Here is a 17841-nt window from a genome sequence, read left to right as displayed (position 1 = left end):
CTCCTGACTTTATGAATGAGTCTACCATGGGGAACCTTTTCAAATGCCTTGCTGTAGTCCATATACACCACATCCACTGCTCAACCTTAGTTGACATATCTTGTCACCTCCTCAAAGAACTCAGTAAGATTTGTGAGATATGACCTGCCCCTCACAAAGCCATGCTGACTGCCTTTAATCACTATATGCTTTGCCAAATACTCATAAATCCTATCCCTCAGAATTCTTTCCAAAACTTTGCTGACCATAAATGTGAGGCTGATTGGTCTGTAATTGCCAGGGATTTCCCTATTCCCCTTCTTGAAAAGTGGAACAACATTTGCCTCCTTCCAATCCTCCGGTACAACTCCCGAGGAGAGTGAGGAGGCAAAGATCTTCGCCAGGGGCTTGCTTAGCAACCTCCTTTCTCACTTCCTGGAGCAGCCTAGGATAAATCTGGTCTGGCCCTGGGGACTTATCAATCTTAATGTTTGCCAAAATTTCCAGCACATCAACTTCCTCAATCTTGATCTGGTCAAGCCTGTATTCCAGCTCCTCAAAGTTCTCATTCACAACAAGGTCCCTTTCCTTGGAAGAAACCGAAGCAAAAAACTCATTTAGGGCTTCCCCTATCTGCTCAGACTCCACATACAAGTTCCCTACACTATCCCTGATCGGCCCTACCTTCTCCCTGATCATTCTCTTATTCCTCACATATGAGTAAAATGCCTTTGAGTTCTCTGTAATCCTTCCTGCCAAGCCTTTTTTGTGCTACCTCCTGGCTCTCTCCTCAGTCCATTTCTGAGCTCCTTTCTAGTAATCCTGTAATCTCTAAAGCTGTGCTAAATCCTTGCTTCCTCCACCTTACACAAGCTGCCTTCTTCCTTTTGATGAGAAGCTCTTTTGTTCTTGCCATCCAAGATTCCTTAATCATACCCCTTCTTACCTGTCTCAACAACTGCTCCTTAAGTAGTCTCCAAATGTCTGTTGTGCTCTTCCTGTGGAACAATTGCTCCCAGTCTGTACTTCCCAACTCCTGTCTGATAGCGTCATAATTTCCCTTTCCCCAATTAAATATCTTCCCTCAGTAACTACTCCTTATCCTCTCCAAGGCTATGGTAAATGTGAGGCGGTTGTGATCCCGATCACCAAAGTGTTTTCCCACCGCGAGATCTGACACCTGTCCTGGCTCTTTGCCAAGCACCAAATCCAAAATGGCCTCTCCTCTCATCAGTCTATCTACATACTGAGTAAGGAAACCCTCCTGAACACACCTGACAAAAATGGCTCCATCCAAACCATCTGCACTTAGAAGGTTCCAGTCGCTATTGGGAAAGTTGAAATCACCCATAGCAACAACCCTGGTACATCTGCATTTTTGCCTATGAGTTCTTCAATCTCTCTACTGCTATTAGGTGGTCTGTAGAACCACCCCCCCACCCCACCCCCAAATGAGGTGGCTGTTCCCTTGCTGTTCCTAACTTTCACTCAAACTGACTCAGTAGTTTGTCTATCTCAACGACCTTCATTTCTGTAGCTGTGATGCACTCTCTGATTAACAATGCTACAGCCCCTCCTCTTTTTCCACCCTCCCTGTTTTTTTCAAACGTTCTAAACCCTGGAACATCAAGCAACCATTCCTGCCACTGTGAAACTCACACCTCCGTTATGGCCACAACATCGTAGCCCCAAGTACTGATCCATGCTCTAAGTTCGTCACTCTTATTTCTGACACTCTTTGTGTTAAAGCAGACACGTTTTAACTGATCCCTTTGGTTCGACGCATGAGAAACCTTCCCGATAGATTCAATACATCCTGTCACTGCCCCATCTGCAACTGCCCCCCTCTCAGATATATGGCTTTGATTCCCACCCCCCCTGCCAAACTAGTTTAAACCCTCAAGAATCAAACGAGCAAATCTCCCATCGTAAAAGATCCCCCAGGGCTGGTGTTGCTGTGTATGAAGGTGCAGCAATGCTCCCCCACAAACATCATGCAAACTCCGCCTTTCTCTGCCAGTATCCAGTCTAAGGCCTGTCTGTTTTGCCATGTCATTTTGGTGGTAGCATCCAATTGTTCTCCTAAAGCCTCAAGGGCACCGTCAGTATAGTTGATAAATCTCTGCTGGTTGTAGGGGCTTCTCTCACTCCTCCCTTAGCCCTGTTGCCAGGAAAAGGGCTATGCTCCACATCTCCATCACTATCACTTCCAGAATGATCAATGTCCCCAAGAGCTGCACCTTTACCTTTTTCGGAACCCTGCTGTGGAGTACTAGCTTCCTGCATGTCCTGCCCGTATCCAAGTTCCTCGGCCTCAGCTCCACTTACCTCAGCTTCAGAGTCAGTTTGCGCCAGTGGGAGAGCTTTAGTACAATGATTAAGGTGGTACCATACGTGTCGTCCTTCCACTTGGATGGTGGTAGGTGATGGCTTGGTCACTATGAAAGATCCCTCCCTCCTCGGCTCATTTCAGCGTCTTTGGAAGACCCACACGATCCCCAGTTGTAATAGGTCCTTCCTCATTGTCAGGTTCTGGTTCCCTTTGTGTTTCCTGCATGTGGATAGTGTCATGTACCATGGTTGGCTACCGCATTTATTGCTTAAGCTCTAAGCTTAATTGCTCCAAACTGGGCCCTTCGTATGGGCCCTTCCACTTGGGCACTGGCATGGGTCTGCCTGTGAGCATCTCATGTGGTGTTAAATTGGTCATGTGGTTAGTCTGCACGTAATAACTCACTAGTGCTAGCAGCAGCACATCAACCCAATTAGGATTGGTGCTCACACAGATTTTACTTAATTTGACCTTCAATGTCCCATTGATCCTTTCCACCATACCTTGCGACTGGGGATGATACATACACCCAAACCCCTGATTCTCAACGTCTGCAACACCAACTTAACAACTTTTTGAATGAAAGCCGATCAGTTTCCTTTGCACCTGCTCCTACTGTTCAGACAATTTCTCTTTTCGGAACTTTTGACTGCATGAGCTACGTGGTCTCTAAATTCCTAGTGGCTCATTGATGATGTCAGTCCTACCACCTCCTCCAGTCTTGACCTGACTTGGGAGGACATTGCCGCAATGATAGTATTTCGGAACATTGTGGTCAGCAACTGATTGTCCTCTACATCTTGCCCTGTTTCCAGCATCCACTTTTTTAACTGTCTTTCAAAATAGGCGGTCAGGTTCTTGTCATCTCCCAGTGGGTCCCCTCTCAGAATTTGTGGTCCATCTTGTTTGGATAACAGTCTTTTAGGGCCTGCCATACTCTCTGTCTCACTTGGTCAAACCCGGCCCCATCAATCATCAGATTGTCCACCACATTTTTCAAACTGGCTCGGTCCATTATTTCCCCTAACTTTGGGAGCCCTATCAGCCTCCCTTTCAAGTCTCTCATAGCCAACAAACATCCTGTGGTTTCATCTTCAAAAACCCTGATCCACTTTCCCGCTTCCTCATGTAAGCTGGGCAGCGCATTTCTCAGCCCTTTCAGATCCTGACTTCCCCAAGGAACATATTATAGGTGTCTCCCCCCCTTTTATGAGTAGTGTTAGCATCTTGTCCTGTTGAGATCTTTTTCCCTACTGAGGCCACCACTCAATAATTCCCCATCACACTATGATTCTGATTCTATTTCCATCCCATGCCTGCTAACCCCTCCCCCCCCCCCCTCCCGGGGCCTCTCTTTTTCCTCGTTTATCTATCTTTCCTACTCCCACTTTTTCCCTGCTCAATCCTCCTCCTGTACTCCCGATATTCGTCTTAGTGAATTCAGCACATCACGCACGTGCTTCAGCTCCTCCTGCTCACGTTGTATAGCTTCTATTTCCTCCAGCCTTCCCTTTCTTTCTTTATCTTCTTTTCCTCTCTGTTTAATCTCGTCTTCTTCACTCCTTTCCCATTTTAACTGTACCTCTGTCTCTACTGTTCCCTTTGTCACAGGACACTGCTTCGTAGCCTCTTCAATTCTGTAGGGTGGGCGTCTACCCAGTAACTCCACATCTGGGTAGACCCCTAAGGGGGCTGTTTCCTGCCTCTCTATTTGCCGTGACTGTTTGGTTTGTTCTCTTGTACAATTTTACATTTGGAGTAGGACCTTATTTCATAAAATTAGCCAATTGGGGCCTGAAATGCTGAATTTTGAGACTCAAGTTATTTTTTAAATGTCTGATAACCAATTATAGACCGAAAAACCATTTTAATTTTGTGGTTTATCATCAATTTTGCAGAAACATGCACTTTAAAAGATCGAACATTCGCAACAACGGTAGTGTCGATCATGTAGAAAAGACAGCAATGATACAGAAGTAAGTTTGGTCTGACCTCTGGCTAAATTGCATTTTTAACTTGGAATTTAACAATGTGAGAAGAATTGCTGGAGAGCCAGAACATTCTGTAAAATTCTTTTTAAAAATGCAAAGCATTCAATGGCATCATTGTATGCGAGATATACCAAGGTTAGGACACCAGGATCAGGTCTTAATTGTAGTCATATTTCTTCAAACATCACAGATATTTGGAGGAATCTGGGAGAGCTGGCAAATTGGATACACAATTGGCTTAATGGTAAGAGGATGAGGGTAATAGTGGAAGGATGCTTGTAAGACTGGAGGCCTGTGACAAGTGGAGTGCCTCAGGGGTCGATGCTGGGCCCATTACTGTTTGTTATCTACATCAATGATTTGGATGAGAATGTACAAGGCATGATTAGTACATTTGCAGATGACACTAAAATCGTGGACAATGAGGAAGGTTCTCAAAAATTGCAGCAGGATCTTGATCAGCTGGGGAAGTGGGCCACGAAATGGAGTTTAACATAGATAAATGTGAGGTGCTGCATTTTGGAAAGTCAAACCAAGTTTGATGGTGAATGGTAAGGACCTTAAGGAATGTAGTGGAACAGAGGGATCTTGGAGTTCAGGTTCACAATTCTCTGAAAGTGGAGTCACAGATAGACAGAGGATTGAAGAAGGCTTTTGGTACACTGGCCTTCATCAATCAGGGTATCGAGTATTGAGAAGTTGGGAAGTTATGTTGCAGTTGTACAGGACATTGGTGATGCCGCATTTTTAGTATTGTGTTCACTTTTGGTCACCTTGCTATAGGAAGAATGTTATTAAACTGGAAAGAGTGCAGAAGAAATTTACAAGGATGTTGCCTGGACTTCAATAGTCTGAGTTATAGGGAGATGTTCGACAAGCTAGGACTTTTTACTTTAGAGCTTGGAAGACTGAGAGGGAATCTTATAGGTGTATATATGATCATGAGAGGTATGGATAGGGTTGAATGCACTCAAGTCTTTTTAACAGGGTTGGGGAATCGAGGACTTGAAGTGTTTTGGCTGCTTCAATATTTAGACTATTATTTAAGTCAACTCTCTGTAATTTGAGGGAGGCAGTCCAGCTGCCTCTTCAATGGGGAATGCTGGAGTCTGGAGTGGTATTTGTTGCATTGCACAAAAAAAAATTGAAGGAATCAATGGTTCTCCAACATTTCATTTTCACGTTTATGATTCCTTTGGAATGCAGCATTAAACCACATCAAAATCACATCACAGTTGCTTCCTAATGGTTACACTCGTGTGTGGCAAACTTTGATTCCCATCCTCCTGACAATGTGAACTGCCTAAATGTCTGCACCGGCAAGTGGTCATGAAGCACAAATTAAATGAAGGACTTCCATCTACAAACAACTTTCAAACATTTGAAAAATAGATAGTGATTTTTTTTTCTTAAAAACCTCTCATCAGTTTGAGGGTCACTATAGCTGGTGATAAGGGCGAACAGGTGAAAAGGAAACTACTGTGGTCTGGAATGCTATTCACTACACCCTTGCATGAGATAGGGTCCCTAGGTTATCATACAATAACTGCCAGCTCATGAACAATTTCCTTTGGTTTTCTCATACACTGAATGAAACAAAATCATAGATAGTCACATCGTGTCAAACTTACTTTTTCATGGCCACCTCAGATTTTGCAGCGCAGAGTTCTCGATCTCCTTTGCAGTCTGGACAATCAAGTTTTCCAGGCCTGTAATTGATCAGGCAAGATAAATTTAGTCATTTATACTTGTATTTGCCTCCGTCTGCAATTGTGTGCCAGCTGTCTAAATGGCTGAAGGCTTTGGGGGAGGGATGTGGGGAAGATACATACAAGCAGGAAAGAGGAAGAGAAGCGATTAGGTGGGGTGGAGGAGAGGAACCCATTTCTTTAGTATTTTCATTATAGCCACATTGTTCAGAAATATAAATTGATCAGCAAGCAATTTCCCATCAAAGTCATAGAAATGTACAGCACGGAAACAGACCCTTTGGTCCAACCCGTCCATGCCGACCAGACATCCCAACCCAATCTAGTCCCACCTGCCAGCACCCGGACCATATCCCTCCAAACTCTTCCTATTCATATACCCATCCAAATGCCTCTTAAATGTTGCAATTGTACCAACCTCCACCACTTCCTCTGGCAGTTCATACCATACACGTACCACCCTCTACGTGAAAAAGTTGCCCCATAGGTCCCTTTTATATCTTTCCCCTCTCACCCTAAACCTATGTCCTCTAGTTCTGGACTCCCCCGCCCCAGGGAAAAGACTTTGTCCATTTATCCTATCCATGCACCTCATAATTTTGTAAACCTCTATAAGGTCACCCCCCCTCAGCCTCCAACGCTCCAGGGAAAACAGCCCCAGCCTATTCAACCTCTCCCTATAGCTCAGATCCTCTAACCCTGGCAACATCCTTGTAAATCTTTTCTGAACCCTTTCAAGTTTCACAACATCTTTCCGATAGGAAGGAGAACGGAATTGTATGCAATATTCCAACAGTGGCCTAACCGATGTCTTGTGCAGCCGCAACATGACCTCCCAACTCCTGTACTCAATACTCTGACCAATAAAGGAAAGCATACCAAATGCCTTTATAACATTTGAAGTGTTTTGGATGCTTCAATATTTAGACTATTATTTAAGTCAACTCTCTGTAATTTGAGGGAGGCAGTCCAGCTGCCTCTTCAATGGGGAATGCTGGAGTCTGGAGTGGTATTTGTTGCATTGCACAAAAAAAAATTGAAGGAATCAATGGTTCTCCAACATTTCATTTTCACGTTTATGATTCCTTTGGAATGCATCATTAAACCATATCAAAATCACATCACAGTTGCTTCCTAATGGTTACACTCGTGTGTGGCAAACTTTGATTCCCATCCTCCTGACAATGTGAACTGCCTAAATGTCTGCACCGGCAAGTGGTCATGAAGCACAAATTAAATGAAGGACTTCCATCTACAAACAACTTTCAAACATTTGAAAAATAGATAGTGATTTTTTTTTCTTAAAAACCTCTCATCAGTTTGAGGGTCACTATAGCTGGTGATAAGGGCGAAAAGGTGAAAAGGAAACTACTGTGGTCTGGAATGCTATTCACTACACCCTTGCATGAGATAGGGTCCCTAGGTTATCATACAATAACTGCCAGCTCATGAACAATTTCCTTTGGTTTTCTCATACACTGAATGAAACAAAATCATAGATAGTCACATCGTGTCAAACTTACTTTTTCATGGCCACCTCAGATTTTGCAGCGCAGAGTTCTCGGTCTCCTTTGCAGTCTGGACAATCAAGTTTTCCAGGCCTGTAATTGATCAGGCAAGATAAATTTAGTCATTTATACTTGTATTTGCCTCCGTCTGCAATTGTGTGCCAGCTGTCTAAATGGCTGAAGGCTTTGGATTCGGTATTGCAGCTCATGTTCAGACTGCAATAGATGTTTTTGTTTGTCAAACTAACACAATTGGTTTTCAAGAAAGCAGAGCACTGTTAGGAGAAGGGGCAGAGAATGTAGTGGAGAAAAGGAGGATTTTTCTTTGCAGCATAGTCCAGAGATATCAATGGGAGGTGTGGGGGAAGGGGAGGAGCTGCCAAAAGAGGAAGGAGAGAGAAAAAAGAATCTGAGGGAAGAAAGGAGGTGTGGGCAGATAGAGGAGAAAAAGAATCCACCAGCTTTACTTAATCATGATCCAGTGCTTTCACTTAAAAAGTTAAAAATCACACAACACCCGGTTATAGTCCAACTTGGTTTATTTGGAAGCACTAGCTTTTGGAGCACTGCTCCTTCATCAGGTGGTTGTGGAGTATAAGATTGCAAGACTCAGAATTTACAGCAAAAGTTTCCAGTGTGATGTAACTGAAATGATATATTGTAAAAAAGACCCGATTGTTTGTTACATCTCTAATCTTTTAGAATGACCATGTAGCAGTTCTTTCATATTTAAATCACAAAACATTTTTTAAAATACCAAGAACGCAGGTATCCTTCCTGGCATATCCTTAGAAAGGATACCAAGATGAAAATGGACAAGATTTTTTATGTCTATGGTTTAGTCTGTATCTACCACACAGTTGCAACGGGTTCATGCTTTTCAAAGTGCAGGCAACAGAATGGCAGTTTATGAAACTGAACGCAGACCAGGCGGGGCATAGGTTTCATAGAAGTGACCAAAAATCACAAAGTGAATTGACAGCAAATAGTCTAAGCTGTTTAGCTGTCCTTGATAAGCCAACCCCTTTGTCCCTGGAATCAGCCTAGTGGATCTCTTTTGAACTGCCCCCAATGCCAATACTGTATATCCTTTCTTAAACATGGGCACCAAAACAGTACACCATACTCCAGATACAGCCTCATCAACACCACTGGGACTTGAGCTTTCAAGTTCCCAACAGTTTAGACTTTGCAATTTCAATAACCAGGGTAAATCACCAGGGACTGTAGATTTAAGGAAAGGGACAGGAGTTTTAGAGGAATAAGTTGTTTTTTTCACCCAGAGGGGCCTCACCTGCCTCAGAGTAATTGAGCTGGGAACATTTAGATGGCATAGCATACAAGACCAAGTGCTGGAAAATGGGTTTCGATGTTGATAGGTACTTGATGACTGCCACAGACATAATCGGCTAAAGTTTTTCTTCTGTGCTATAAAACTCTATGCTGTAAAGTTCTGCTCAGTTGCTCGTCAACATAACCATTGCCAAGTTGCACTCCACTTATAACTTAGTAATATGATCAGTACTAGATCCCCTACAGTATGGAAACAGGCCATTTGGCCCAACAAGTCCACGCCAACCCTCTTAAGAGTAACTCACCCAGCTCCATTCCCCTAACTAATGCACCTAACACTGTGGGCAATTTAGCATGACCAATTCACTTAACCTGCACATCTTTGGATTGTGGGAGGAAACGAGAGCACTCAGAGGAGACCCATGCAGACACAGGGACATATGCAAACTCCACACAGTTGCCCAAGACTGGAATCGAACTCAGGTTCCTAGCACTATGAGGCAGCAGTTCTAACCACAGCCACCATGCCACCCAGTCTAAATAATCAACAACTATTGTGATGTAATGCCTTAAAGTGACAAACAAAAATCCCAAGGCACTTCCTGGGAGAATTAGAAGTAAAACATGACACTGAGACACAATCAGAAATATTAGGTCTGACGATCAAAAACTTGGTCACACCAAAAATAGGAACTTAGTGGGAATATTGTGAACACCCATCTTAATAATGACTTCCTGAAACATGCTGGACTTGAAACTTGCATCGTCATCTGACTGGATCTATGTTGGCAGATGATACAGGATGAAGAATTGTGTCAACTCCTTCACTGCTATTTTGACTCATAGACTCAAAGACATTACAACACAGAAGGATGCCAGTTGTGTCACACTCGTCATCAATGATCTGTTTGCATTAATCCCATTTTCTATTTTTAGCCCTGTAAATTATGGCAATTCAAGTGAATATACAAGTGCTGCACAACTGGGATGAGCCTTTGTGTCTCAATCACCTTTTCAGGCAGTGACTTCCAGACTTGCATCACCCTCTTGAGTTAAAGCATTTCTCTTCAACTCTCCTCTCAGCTTTTTCCCTCTCACTTTAAGCCATTGTCCCTCATAGTTGACCCCTCTATTAATGGATAAGGTCCCTTCCTACCCACCCTATCTATGTCGCTCAAAACCTTTTCCACCTCTATTATGACTCCTCCCAAAATTTGCTGCTTCTAGAAAAACAAATCCAGCCTCTCCAAGGTTTCATAGCTCAGAGCCTGCAGACCAGGTAGCATTCTTGTAAATCTCTTGCGCACCCTCTCTAGTACAAATACATCCTTTGTATAATGTGGTGACCAGAATTGCACCAAGTCTTCCAGTTGGTGTCTAACCAGCATTTTATACAACCTCAGTATAACCATCTTGCTCTTGTACTCTATGCCTCTGCTATTAAAGGTAAGTATCCCATACACCTACCATATAACTGCCCTGCAATCTTCAGGGATCAATAATATCATTTCCTGCAGTGAATTTGTCCACCATGTGCCTGTATTTTTGAAGGACAGCAGGATGGGTTGACTCCCAGTTAACTGATTACATTCATACCAGTCAAGATGACTCTAAATAGTCAGGGCAGTGCCATGGGGATGCAGCAGGGATCTTGTGCAAAAACAAAGCAAGATGTTTGGAAAGGCATGAGGCTTCTGATATTGCCACAGTTAGTGACTGAAGGAAAAGGTTAGAACAGCAGGAGAAGGGAGAGGAACAACTGCGGCACATTGACCCAACTTCATTCAAGAAATTGAAGCAGTGGTTAGCACTGCTGCCTCACAGCGCCAGAGACCTGGGTTCAATTCCCGCCTCAGGCGACTGACTGTGTGGAGTTTGCACATTCTCCCCGTGTCTGCATGGGTTTCCTCCGGATGCTCCGGTTTCCTCCCACAGTCCAAAGATGTGCAGATCAGGTGAATTGGCCATGCTAAATTGCCCGTAGTGTTAGGTGCAGGGGTAGATGCAGGGGTATGGGTTGCGCTTCGGCGGGGCGGTGTGGACTTGTTGGGCCGAAGGGCCTGTTTCCACTCTGTAAGTAATCTAATCTAAAATGAGCAACATTACAGTGAGAATAACCCATTAATAGTCAATCTGGTAAGACAACACACTAACACTTAACTTAACATTGCTTCCAAAAACCATCAAATCTACCATACAAAATCAACCTGGATGGTCAAATAATAAATATTATCTACCTCTTCTGCCAGGGTAGCAGTTTCACCAGCCAAAGTCAAAAAAAAGAGAGAAAGCTAAATGATTATTATTTGCACCAGTCAAAGGCCCCATATCAAAATGTGACATCCACAGAGCAAAATACTGACATGCATTAATTTTCTAAATGGCAGTTAGCTTGTTGCTTCTAAATAGCATTAAATATTTTCTTAGGTTTGCTTTAGGCATGAAAATATTTCTTCTGCTATATCATCTGAAATTGAACTTACTAACCCTCAAATATTCCCTTACTATTTCATCTCATCTTTGATTCCTGAAAATGTTAATATTTTAATCCTGCAGATCACAAATTGTTGACGGGATAAGATTACAGAACTGCAGTTTTCTTCTGTTACTCACAATCATATACCAGCCTAATTAATTTATAGATTGCTGTAATAGATCCTGTCTCTAATAAATACCAGCTGGAACACTTAGTTCTCTGTCTTGCTGAATATGTTCAGCACATGATTGAAGGCGATCCAATTCCTTAGAAACCAGTAAGGCCCATTATTGAAGTGAGCTGGTTTTAACTTTTAATTTTGCAAGCATCTAGAATATGAAATGTGAATGACACACACACTTTTCTGAATGGTATCCAACAAATAGAACTGGGGTGTACAAAGTTTGGTATCATCCGATGAAGGAGTGTCGCTCTGAAAGCTAGTGTGCTTCCCATTAAACTTTTGGACTATGACCTGGTGTTGTGTGATTTGTAACAAATAGAACGTCACTCTTATTGATAGAGGAAACCAGTGAGTCTTTTTTTACAACAGTTGGCCAATTTCCCAGTATTTGTTTATGCAAAAGGTCACTGTGCTCCACTTGTATCTCACCACTTTGTCACAGGTCAATGCTGGGATTTAAAATTAATGTTGAATTCAGATAAATTATCAAAGCAGCAGGCTGATAAACTGTATATTAACATAACTGTGCTCCAACTGAAATCTCCAAAAGGCCAAAAGCCAGCACATGAATTAAATCAGTTTACAATTGAGCAGCACCCCCACAGCCAATGGGTATCAAAGAACTACTGAAAGCAAAAATGCTGAAACACCTTTGCCATCCCAATTCAAACATTTTGCATGTTTACTTAGTGTTGTGACCAAGGCATACAAATTTTCTGAGTGAAAAGCAGCTAATTTTAACATTCCACCACTGGTGACCTTTATAACACTTGCACAATATTGAATTCATCAAAAGTCATGCAAACATCTGTCTGTTACAAGATTTGGCTTAGTGGATAACATTTTTGCCTGACTTTCAAATTTGCAGTCCTACTTCAGAGACTTCAGCACATAATCTCAGCTGACATTACTGTGCCAGCCTGTACTGCACTATCAAGTGTGCAATATTTCAAACAATGCATTAAATAAAGTCCCTGTCTCTGATTGAAAAGAGAAGGGTAGTTCTGCAGATGAATAATTATTCCAACCTCAAAGACTATCTGCTCATTTCAGTTGATGGGACCACGGACTATTGGCTATTACATTTCCTACAACTCTACTTTCAAGAGCCAATGTAGATTATAATTTGAAATAAAATTGAATATCTGTACCTTCATATACTATGCCAATACTACCCCATAATTTACTAAAGCTTAGTAAGATTATTGGATTTATCTTTGCCCAATATCAATCATTCAGATTCAGCATTGCACTATTTACAAGTGATTGAACAACGCCATCCAAAAGTGACAGCTTTTACAGTAGTCAATTCAAAAACAGAAATGATAGTAATGTATCTGAAATAACCTATCTGCAGAAGGCACATATTTCTTCTAAGTACTTCACTTCCTGTAACACTTTAGCAAATCCTTTGACTCAGCGTGAGTGTTGCCACCTTTTAAGATGCTCTTGGGTTCATGTCGCATGACATGTGACCCTACCACACTGTTCTGGTCTGGAAAATCTTCCTTACTGTCCTGTTTTGACACCATCACCTTGTGAAATTGTTATGATCTCTCTACTTTAGTTAATTTGTACAATTTTGGATTACTTGTGAATTTATTACTCTTATACCTATCTTGTTATTCCAGTCATTTGGTTTGTCGCCAGCGCAACTTTATTTTTAATTTTTTGTAAACCTCTCTCTGCCTCATTTAATCATATTATAGATCATCTCTTCACTTGACACTTTTGATCACCTGCAGAGATTTATTATTCAACACTCTACTCACACTATTTGTATGATCATTTGATCTCTCTGCCCTTAATCTCTCTGCCTATAAATTTCTGTGTCTGTGTGCTTCTCTCTTCACTTCAGCTGACGAAGGGGTTATGCACTGAAAGCTTGTGATTTCAAATAAAGCTGTAGGACTATGACCTGGGATCATGTAACTTCGGATCTTTTAAGGCAGAAGGCAGAAAAAGAAAGGATGAATCCAAATCGTCATATTCAGTAATAGATATAACCCACTCAATCATTTGTCCTCACTATTTCTCAATATCCTTTCACTTGCCTGTCAGTCTTTTGTAACTGACGGATCAGCCTGACAATATCTAACACACATTATTCCATGATCTTTGTTGAATACAATGTTGCCATTCTGGCTTTGAAAAAATTCTGTGATTATAGTAAATGCAGCACTATGGTTTTTATGATGATGATTAAATTACATTCAGAAAACTTGCCAGAAGTATGGGGAATACCTATAGTCTACGTGAGGAACAGTAACCCAGCACAAAGTCTCAACACTGTTGCCATGGAGTCTGTATCCATTCACTTTGCCCATAAACAAAACTGCCCCACCCCTCTGCAACAAACAAGTTATCAAGCACATGAACAGAATCACCGGTGGAAGAAAAATATGTTTGTGTGATCTACTGTAGATTTGCACCAACATTTGGAATAAATTCCATAGTTCAGATTAATCAAAAATACAACAAATGCTGGAAAAACAATGATGAACCACCTTTTCTGGGCCCCCTGGTTACAGGTAAACACTTACAATATATACTACATGTGTGGAGAATATACATTTACACCTGAATGCCTAATCTTATTATTCTTACTCTGTATCCAATAGTTTTATATTCAATCACAATGTTTTCATAGGAATGTGCTTATTATGACTCTAGGCTTTATAATTATACATGAGTTTTAGCACATTGAGTAATATTTATGGAGCACAACTGATCTGAATTCTAGCAACAATGTATTGGGTAATTACAATAGTTTGCTTCCAATATTTGTTTAGTGAATTTTGTAGTTCAATGTTGGAACCTTGTATCAGAAATTCCAGTTGAATAAAATACTTCCTCTTGCAGCTACATGTAAAAATTTATGTAGCTGAGAGTGCAAGTCTGCATTTAAAAATGGCATAGCCACTGATCACTTAATTCGCTTCTCAATGGGGATGAAGATAAAGGTTTGCCAACTCCGTATGCATATATTCCTGAAGATTTCACCACAGAAATGCCTACTTTCAACCATCAAACTGCTTCTCAACCTCTTCAGTGTCCTGAAAATGTCTGGAAAAGTTCATACTGAGGAACGACACAAGCACAACTATCCCAATCTAATCATGTACAAAGTGCAAAGAATATTATGAGTTTATTATAATTGTATTCATGCCATTTTGTGTTGTTTTTACATCATAAACTTTCTGCAATTATAGGTTTGTTTCTGGTGCTTTGGCCCCTGTTCCAGTATCATAGCAGACCATTCAGCACAACCAGTTGTAATCTTTCTGTCTGGTGTGCCCCCTCTAATTCCATTGCCCTCATCCCTTTTTACCAGTATACCCCGTATTCTTTTCCAATTTGCTGCTTTCATTTTGAAAGCATCCAAGCTATTTACACTTACTGCAGAAATATTTTTCAGATTCTAACCACGAAAGCAATTTCTAAGTTCCCCACTGCAATTATCTCTATCTTCTATTTATAGTCAATATAAAATGATGCTGGAAATCTGATATATAAAAAAATCTGAAATAATGAAATAAAGATATGCTGAAAGAAAATCTGATCTGTCACGATCTGTTTATACCCCAAATTTGGAAAATTTATAGTTTTTCCTTCATACAGAGACTCCTCTTCTGCTTAGTCAATACCCATTTTATTTTCTCTTTCAGGAATATATTATCCTTAAGTGATTATGATTTTGCAACAAAATAAAAGTGAAGCAACCATCATAACAATGACTTATGAAGAATATATTGCTCCTCAAGGAACACTGGTGAAACCTTACTACTGGCTGTATTCCAATGAAAGATGCCCAAAATGTCCCTATCACATCAAAACTGGAGAAGAAGCACGAGTTTCCTATATTGAATTTTATGAAACATTTGGATTTCCCTATGCTCAACCACAGTCTGACAGGCATCTGATCTTCTATGAACTGAAATTATCATCTGGTACTATCGTGCAAAAAGGACAAGTAACCAACTGCACTTTATATCAACTTCATCCAGAATCTATCTTCTTTGACATGGACAGCTACCTGGATGCACTGTTGTACTCATATGAGGACATTGCTTATATTACCATTTATTCCAACTACACCCCGTGTAATGAAAGAGCTCACTGCTGCATAACCAAAATAAATGATTTCTTGTTTGATTTTCCCAGCACAAGGTTGGACATATATTTCTCTGCACTCTACCATACGGATGATCACTTTTCCGAATCTGGGTGGAATAGAGAAGCTCTCCATAACTTGGCTTCACTTTGGCCAAGAGTGACCCTCAATCCCATCAGCAGTGAAACATGGCTGACAATTCTTCACAGGTTTGTGAATGGTGTGCCACGGCTAACTCTTTACAACACAATTTTGCCTGAAAGAGCTTTTGCAGACCTCAGCAATGCCCATCAGATAGCTGCCATTACTGGTGTTCATCCTTCTTACATAGATGTAGTACCCCAAGCAAAGCAATATCGAATGCAACATCTTAAGCCACCAGAGATGGACGTGTATCCTATTTCACAAGTACCGTCTCCAGCTGTGAATCAAATGACATTAATGGCTCCATACCAACTATTTCAGCCATACATGAATCTTACCAATAAGCTACCATCACCTTTGTATGTACAGACACATCAAGAACAGGACACTAAACCAAAGAATGTTGTGAGACATCTCAACATGCCTAACATATCCAAAGGGGAAACATCAACAAGATCAACACCACGTGACATTCAAGTAACTGAAACAGTTCAAATTTTGGAATCTCCAATGGGTAAAAGAACGAGCAAATCAAAGCAACAGAGGAAGACAGGGAAGAGAAAAAAACATACAAGAAGGAATTAGCTGACAAAAACAGCTCTTCCAAACTGGTTGAGTTTCTGAATGAGAAGAAATCCCTTTTAAACAGGAGAAAGGTCTATTAATTGTTTCAATAAATTCCACTGTCATTGCTTTTTCATAAGCTCTGCGCAGGAAGTACAATGGAATGTATGATAAAATTTGTCAACTTTGTTCAACTATTTTTAGTGGAACTGTCAAATTAAGACTATTATAAAGTTGTTTAAAAGACAGGGAAATTGCAATTACATTAACATGGCAACGACGAAAAAAGGTCTGAATTATTTTTTGGTGCAGTCCCATTGTCTCTGATTCCAGATAGTAGCTTTAACCTGAACTCTTGCCAAATCTAACCTTAATCTGCTCATGAAGTCTGCAAACACTCAAACTGCAAGGTCTTGATTCTTTGAGTGTAGTTAGTTATTCGGGAGCTAGATGGAGGACAGCTAATCCAGACTGATTGGTTCACTAGACTTGCTGCAGGCAATATACTAGTGCAATCAATTTGTGCTCACAACATTTAGAATTCAGTTGTTAGTCATATTCAATGTGGTCATTGTTTATTTGTTCAGTCTCATTCAGCTATGCACAGTTCATCACAGCTTCTGACAATAATTGAAATATCATGTCAACAAAGTAAGCTTATTAAGGTTAGAGGTATTGCGATGAGTTATCAGTTTGTTTCAGCAACTGTCAATACAGGTTGTTACCTACTCCTTTTTCCAAATGCACACACCTCTATTCCTCACAAATCTATTTCACATTACTGACTTCATTTTTCATGCTTCATTATATTGCCTATATTGTGTTTTTTTTTAATTTTACACATTCTTGGTGTGATGCAGCAAAATTCTATAATTTATGATCAGTTTTTGGGAGAACAACCATAATGGTTTGAACTCACACCAAGCATTGTACAATAGTGTCTGCTGTTCAAGTTGTTGCTCTCCTAATCCTGCACTAACATGCCTCAGCAATATGATATCTTTTCCACTACATTGTGTCTTGTGGATTCAAGAGAGACAAGCAGTCATGAAGTACACACTCTACCAGGAGGAGATAGTTGGAAATGATTGTACGTTACCCATGCAGAACAGTAGCACTAATCTGAAGGTCTGATGCCATGAGACTACTGAATAGATAGTTTAAAGATTGATAGGCAGAATAAAAAAGCTTTCCTTTTTATATACCTAATTCTTTGGAGTTTTAACTACCATTTTCAGTACTGGAATTAACTCTTCTCTACTAATATCATTTATACCAATGGTGTGCATTGAACAAGTAAAATTGACATTAGTGCGCTGTTACTAACATAAAACAGTCCTTAATAAAGTCTGAGAACCTTCCAGTTCATGTCTTTTCAGCTACTCCCCTTGCCTTCTCCTCACCCATCAAGTCAAACCTCTCTGCAGATCCCACTGCCCTGCTGCTGAACCCAGCTCTGTGTAATTTATCTTCCATCCCTTCTTTCCTCTAGCTATATGCAAATAATTCTATTTGAATACATTTGAGGAAATTATCAAAGGTTCTAT

General features: G+C 40.9%; 1 protein-coding gene across 1 annotated transcript in view; it reads left to right on the top strand.

Annotated features, from left to right (window-relative positions):
* Positions 1-16438, top strand: part of LOC140479636 (putative C->U-editing enzyme APOBEC-4) — a 33923-nt gene extending 17485 nt beyond the window's left edge. The window contains exon 2 of the mRNA XM_072573535.1: positions 15141-16438. Coding sequence (XP_072429636.1) covers positions 15164-16315 — 1152 coding nt within the window. The 5' untranslated portion in view covers positions 15141-15163 and the 3' untranslated portion in view covers positions 16316-16438. The remainder of the gene's footprint in view (positions 1-15140) is intronic.
* The last annotated feature ends 1403 nt before the right edge of the window (positions 16439-17841 follow it).

This window comes from Chiloscyllium punctatum, chromosome 7 (genome assembly GCF_047496795.1).
Source record: "Chiloscyllium punctatum isolate Juve2018m chromosome 7, sChiPun1.3, whole genome shotgun sequence".
Classification (NCBI taxonomy): Eukaryota; Metazoa; Chordata; class Chondrichthyes; order Orectolobiformes; family Hemiscylliidae; genus Chiloscyllium; species Chiloscyllium punctatum.
Note: the sequence above shows the minus strand (reverse complement) of the source record. Positions and strands in the feature narration are given on the sequence as shown.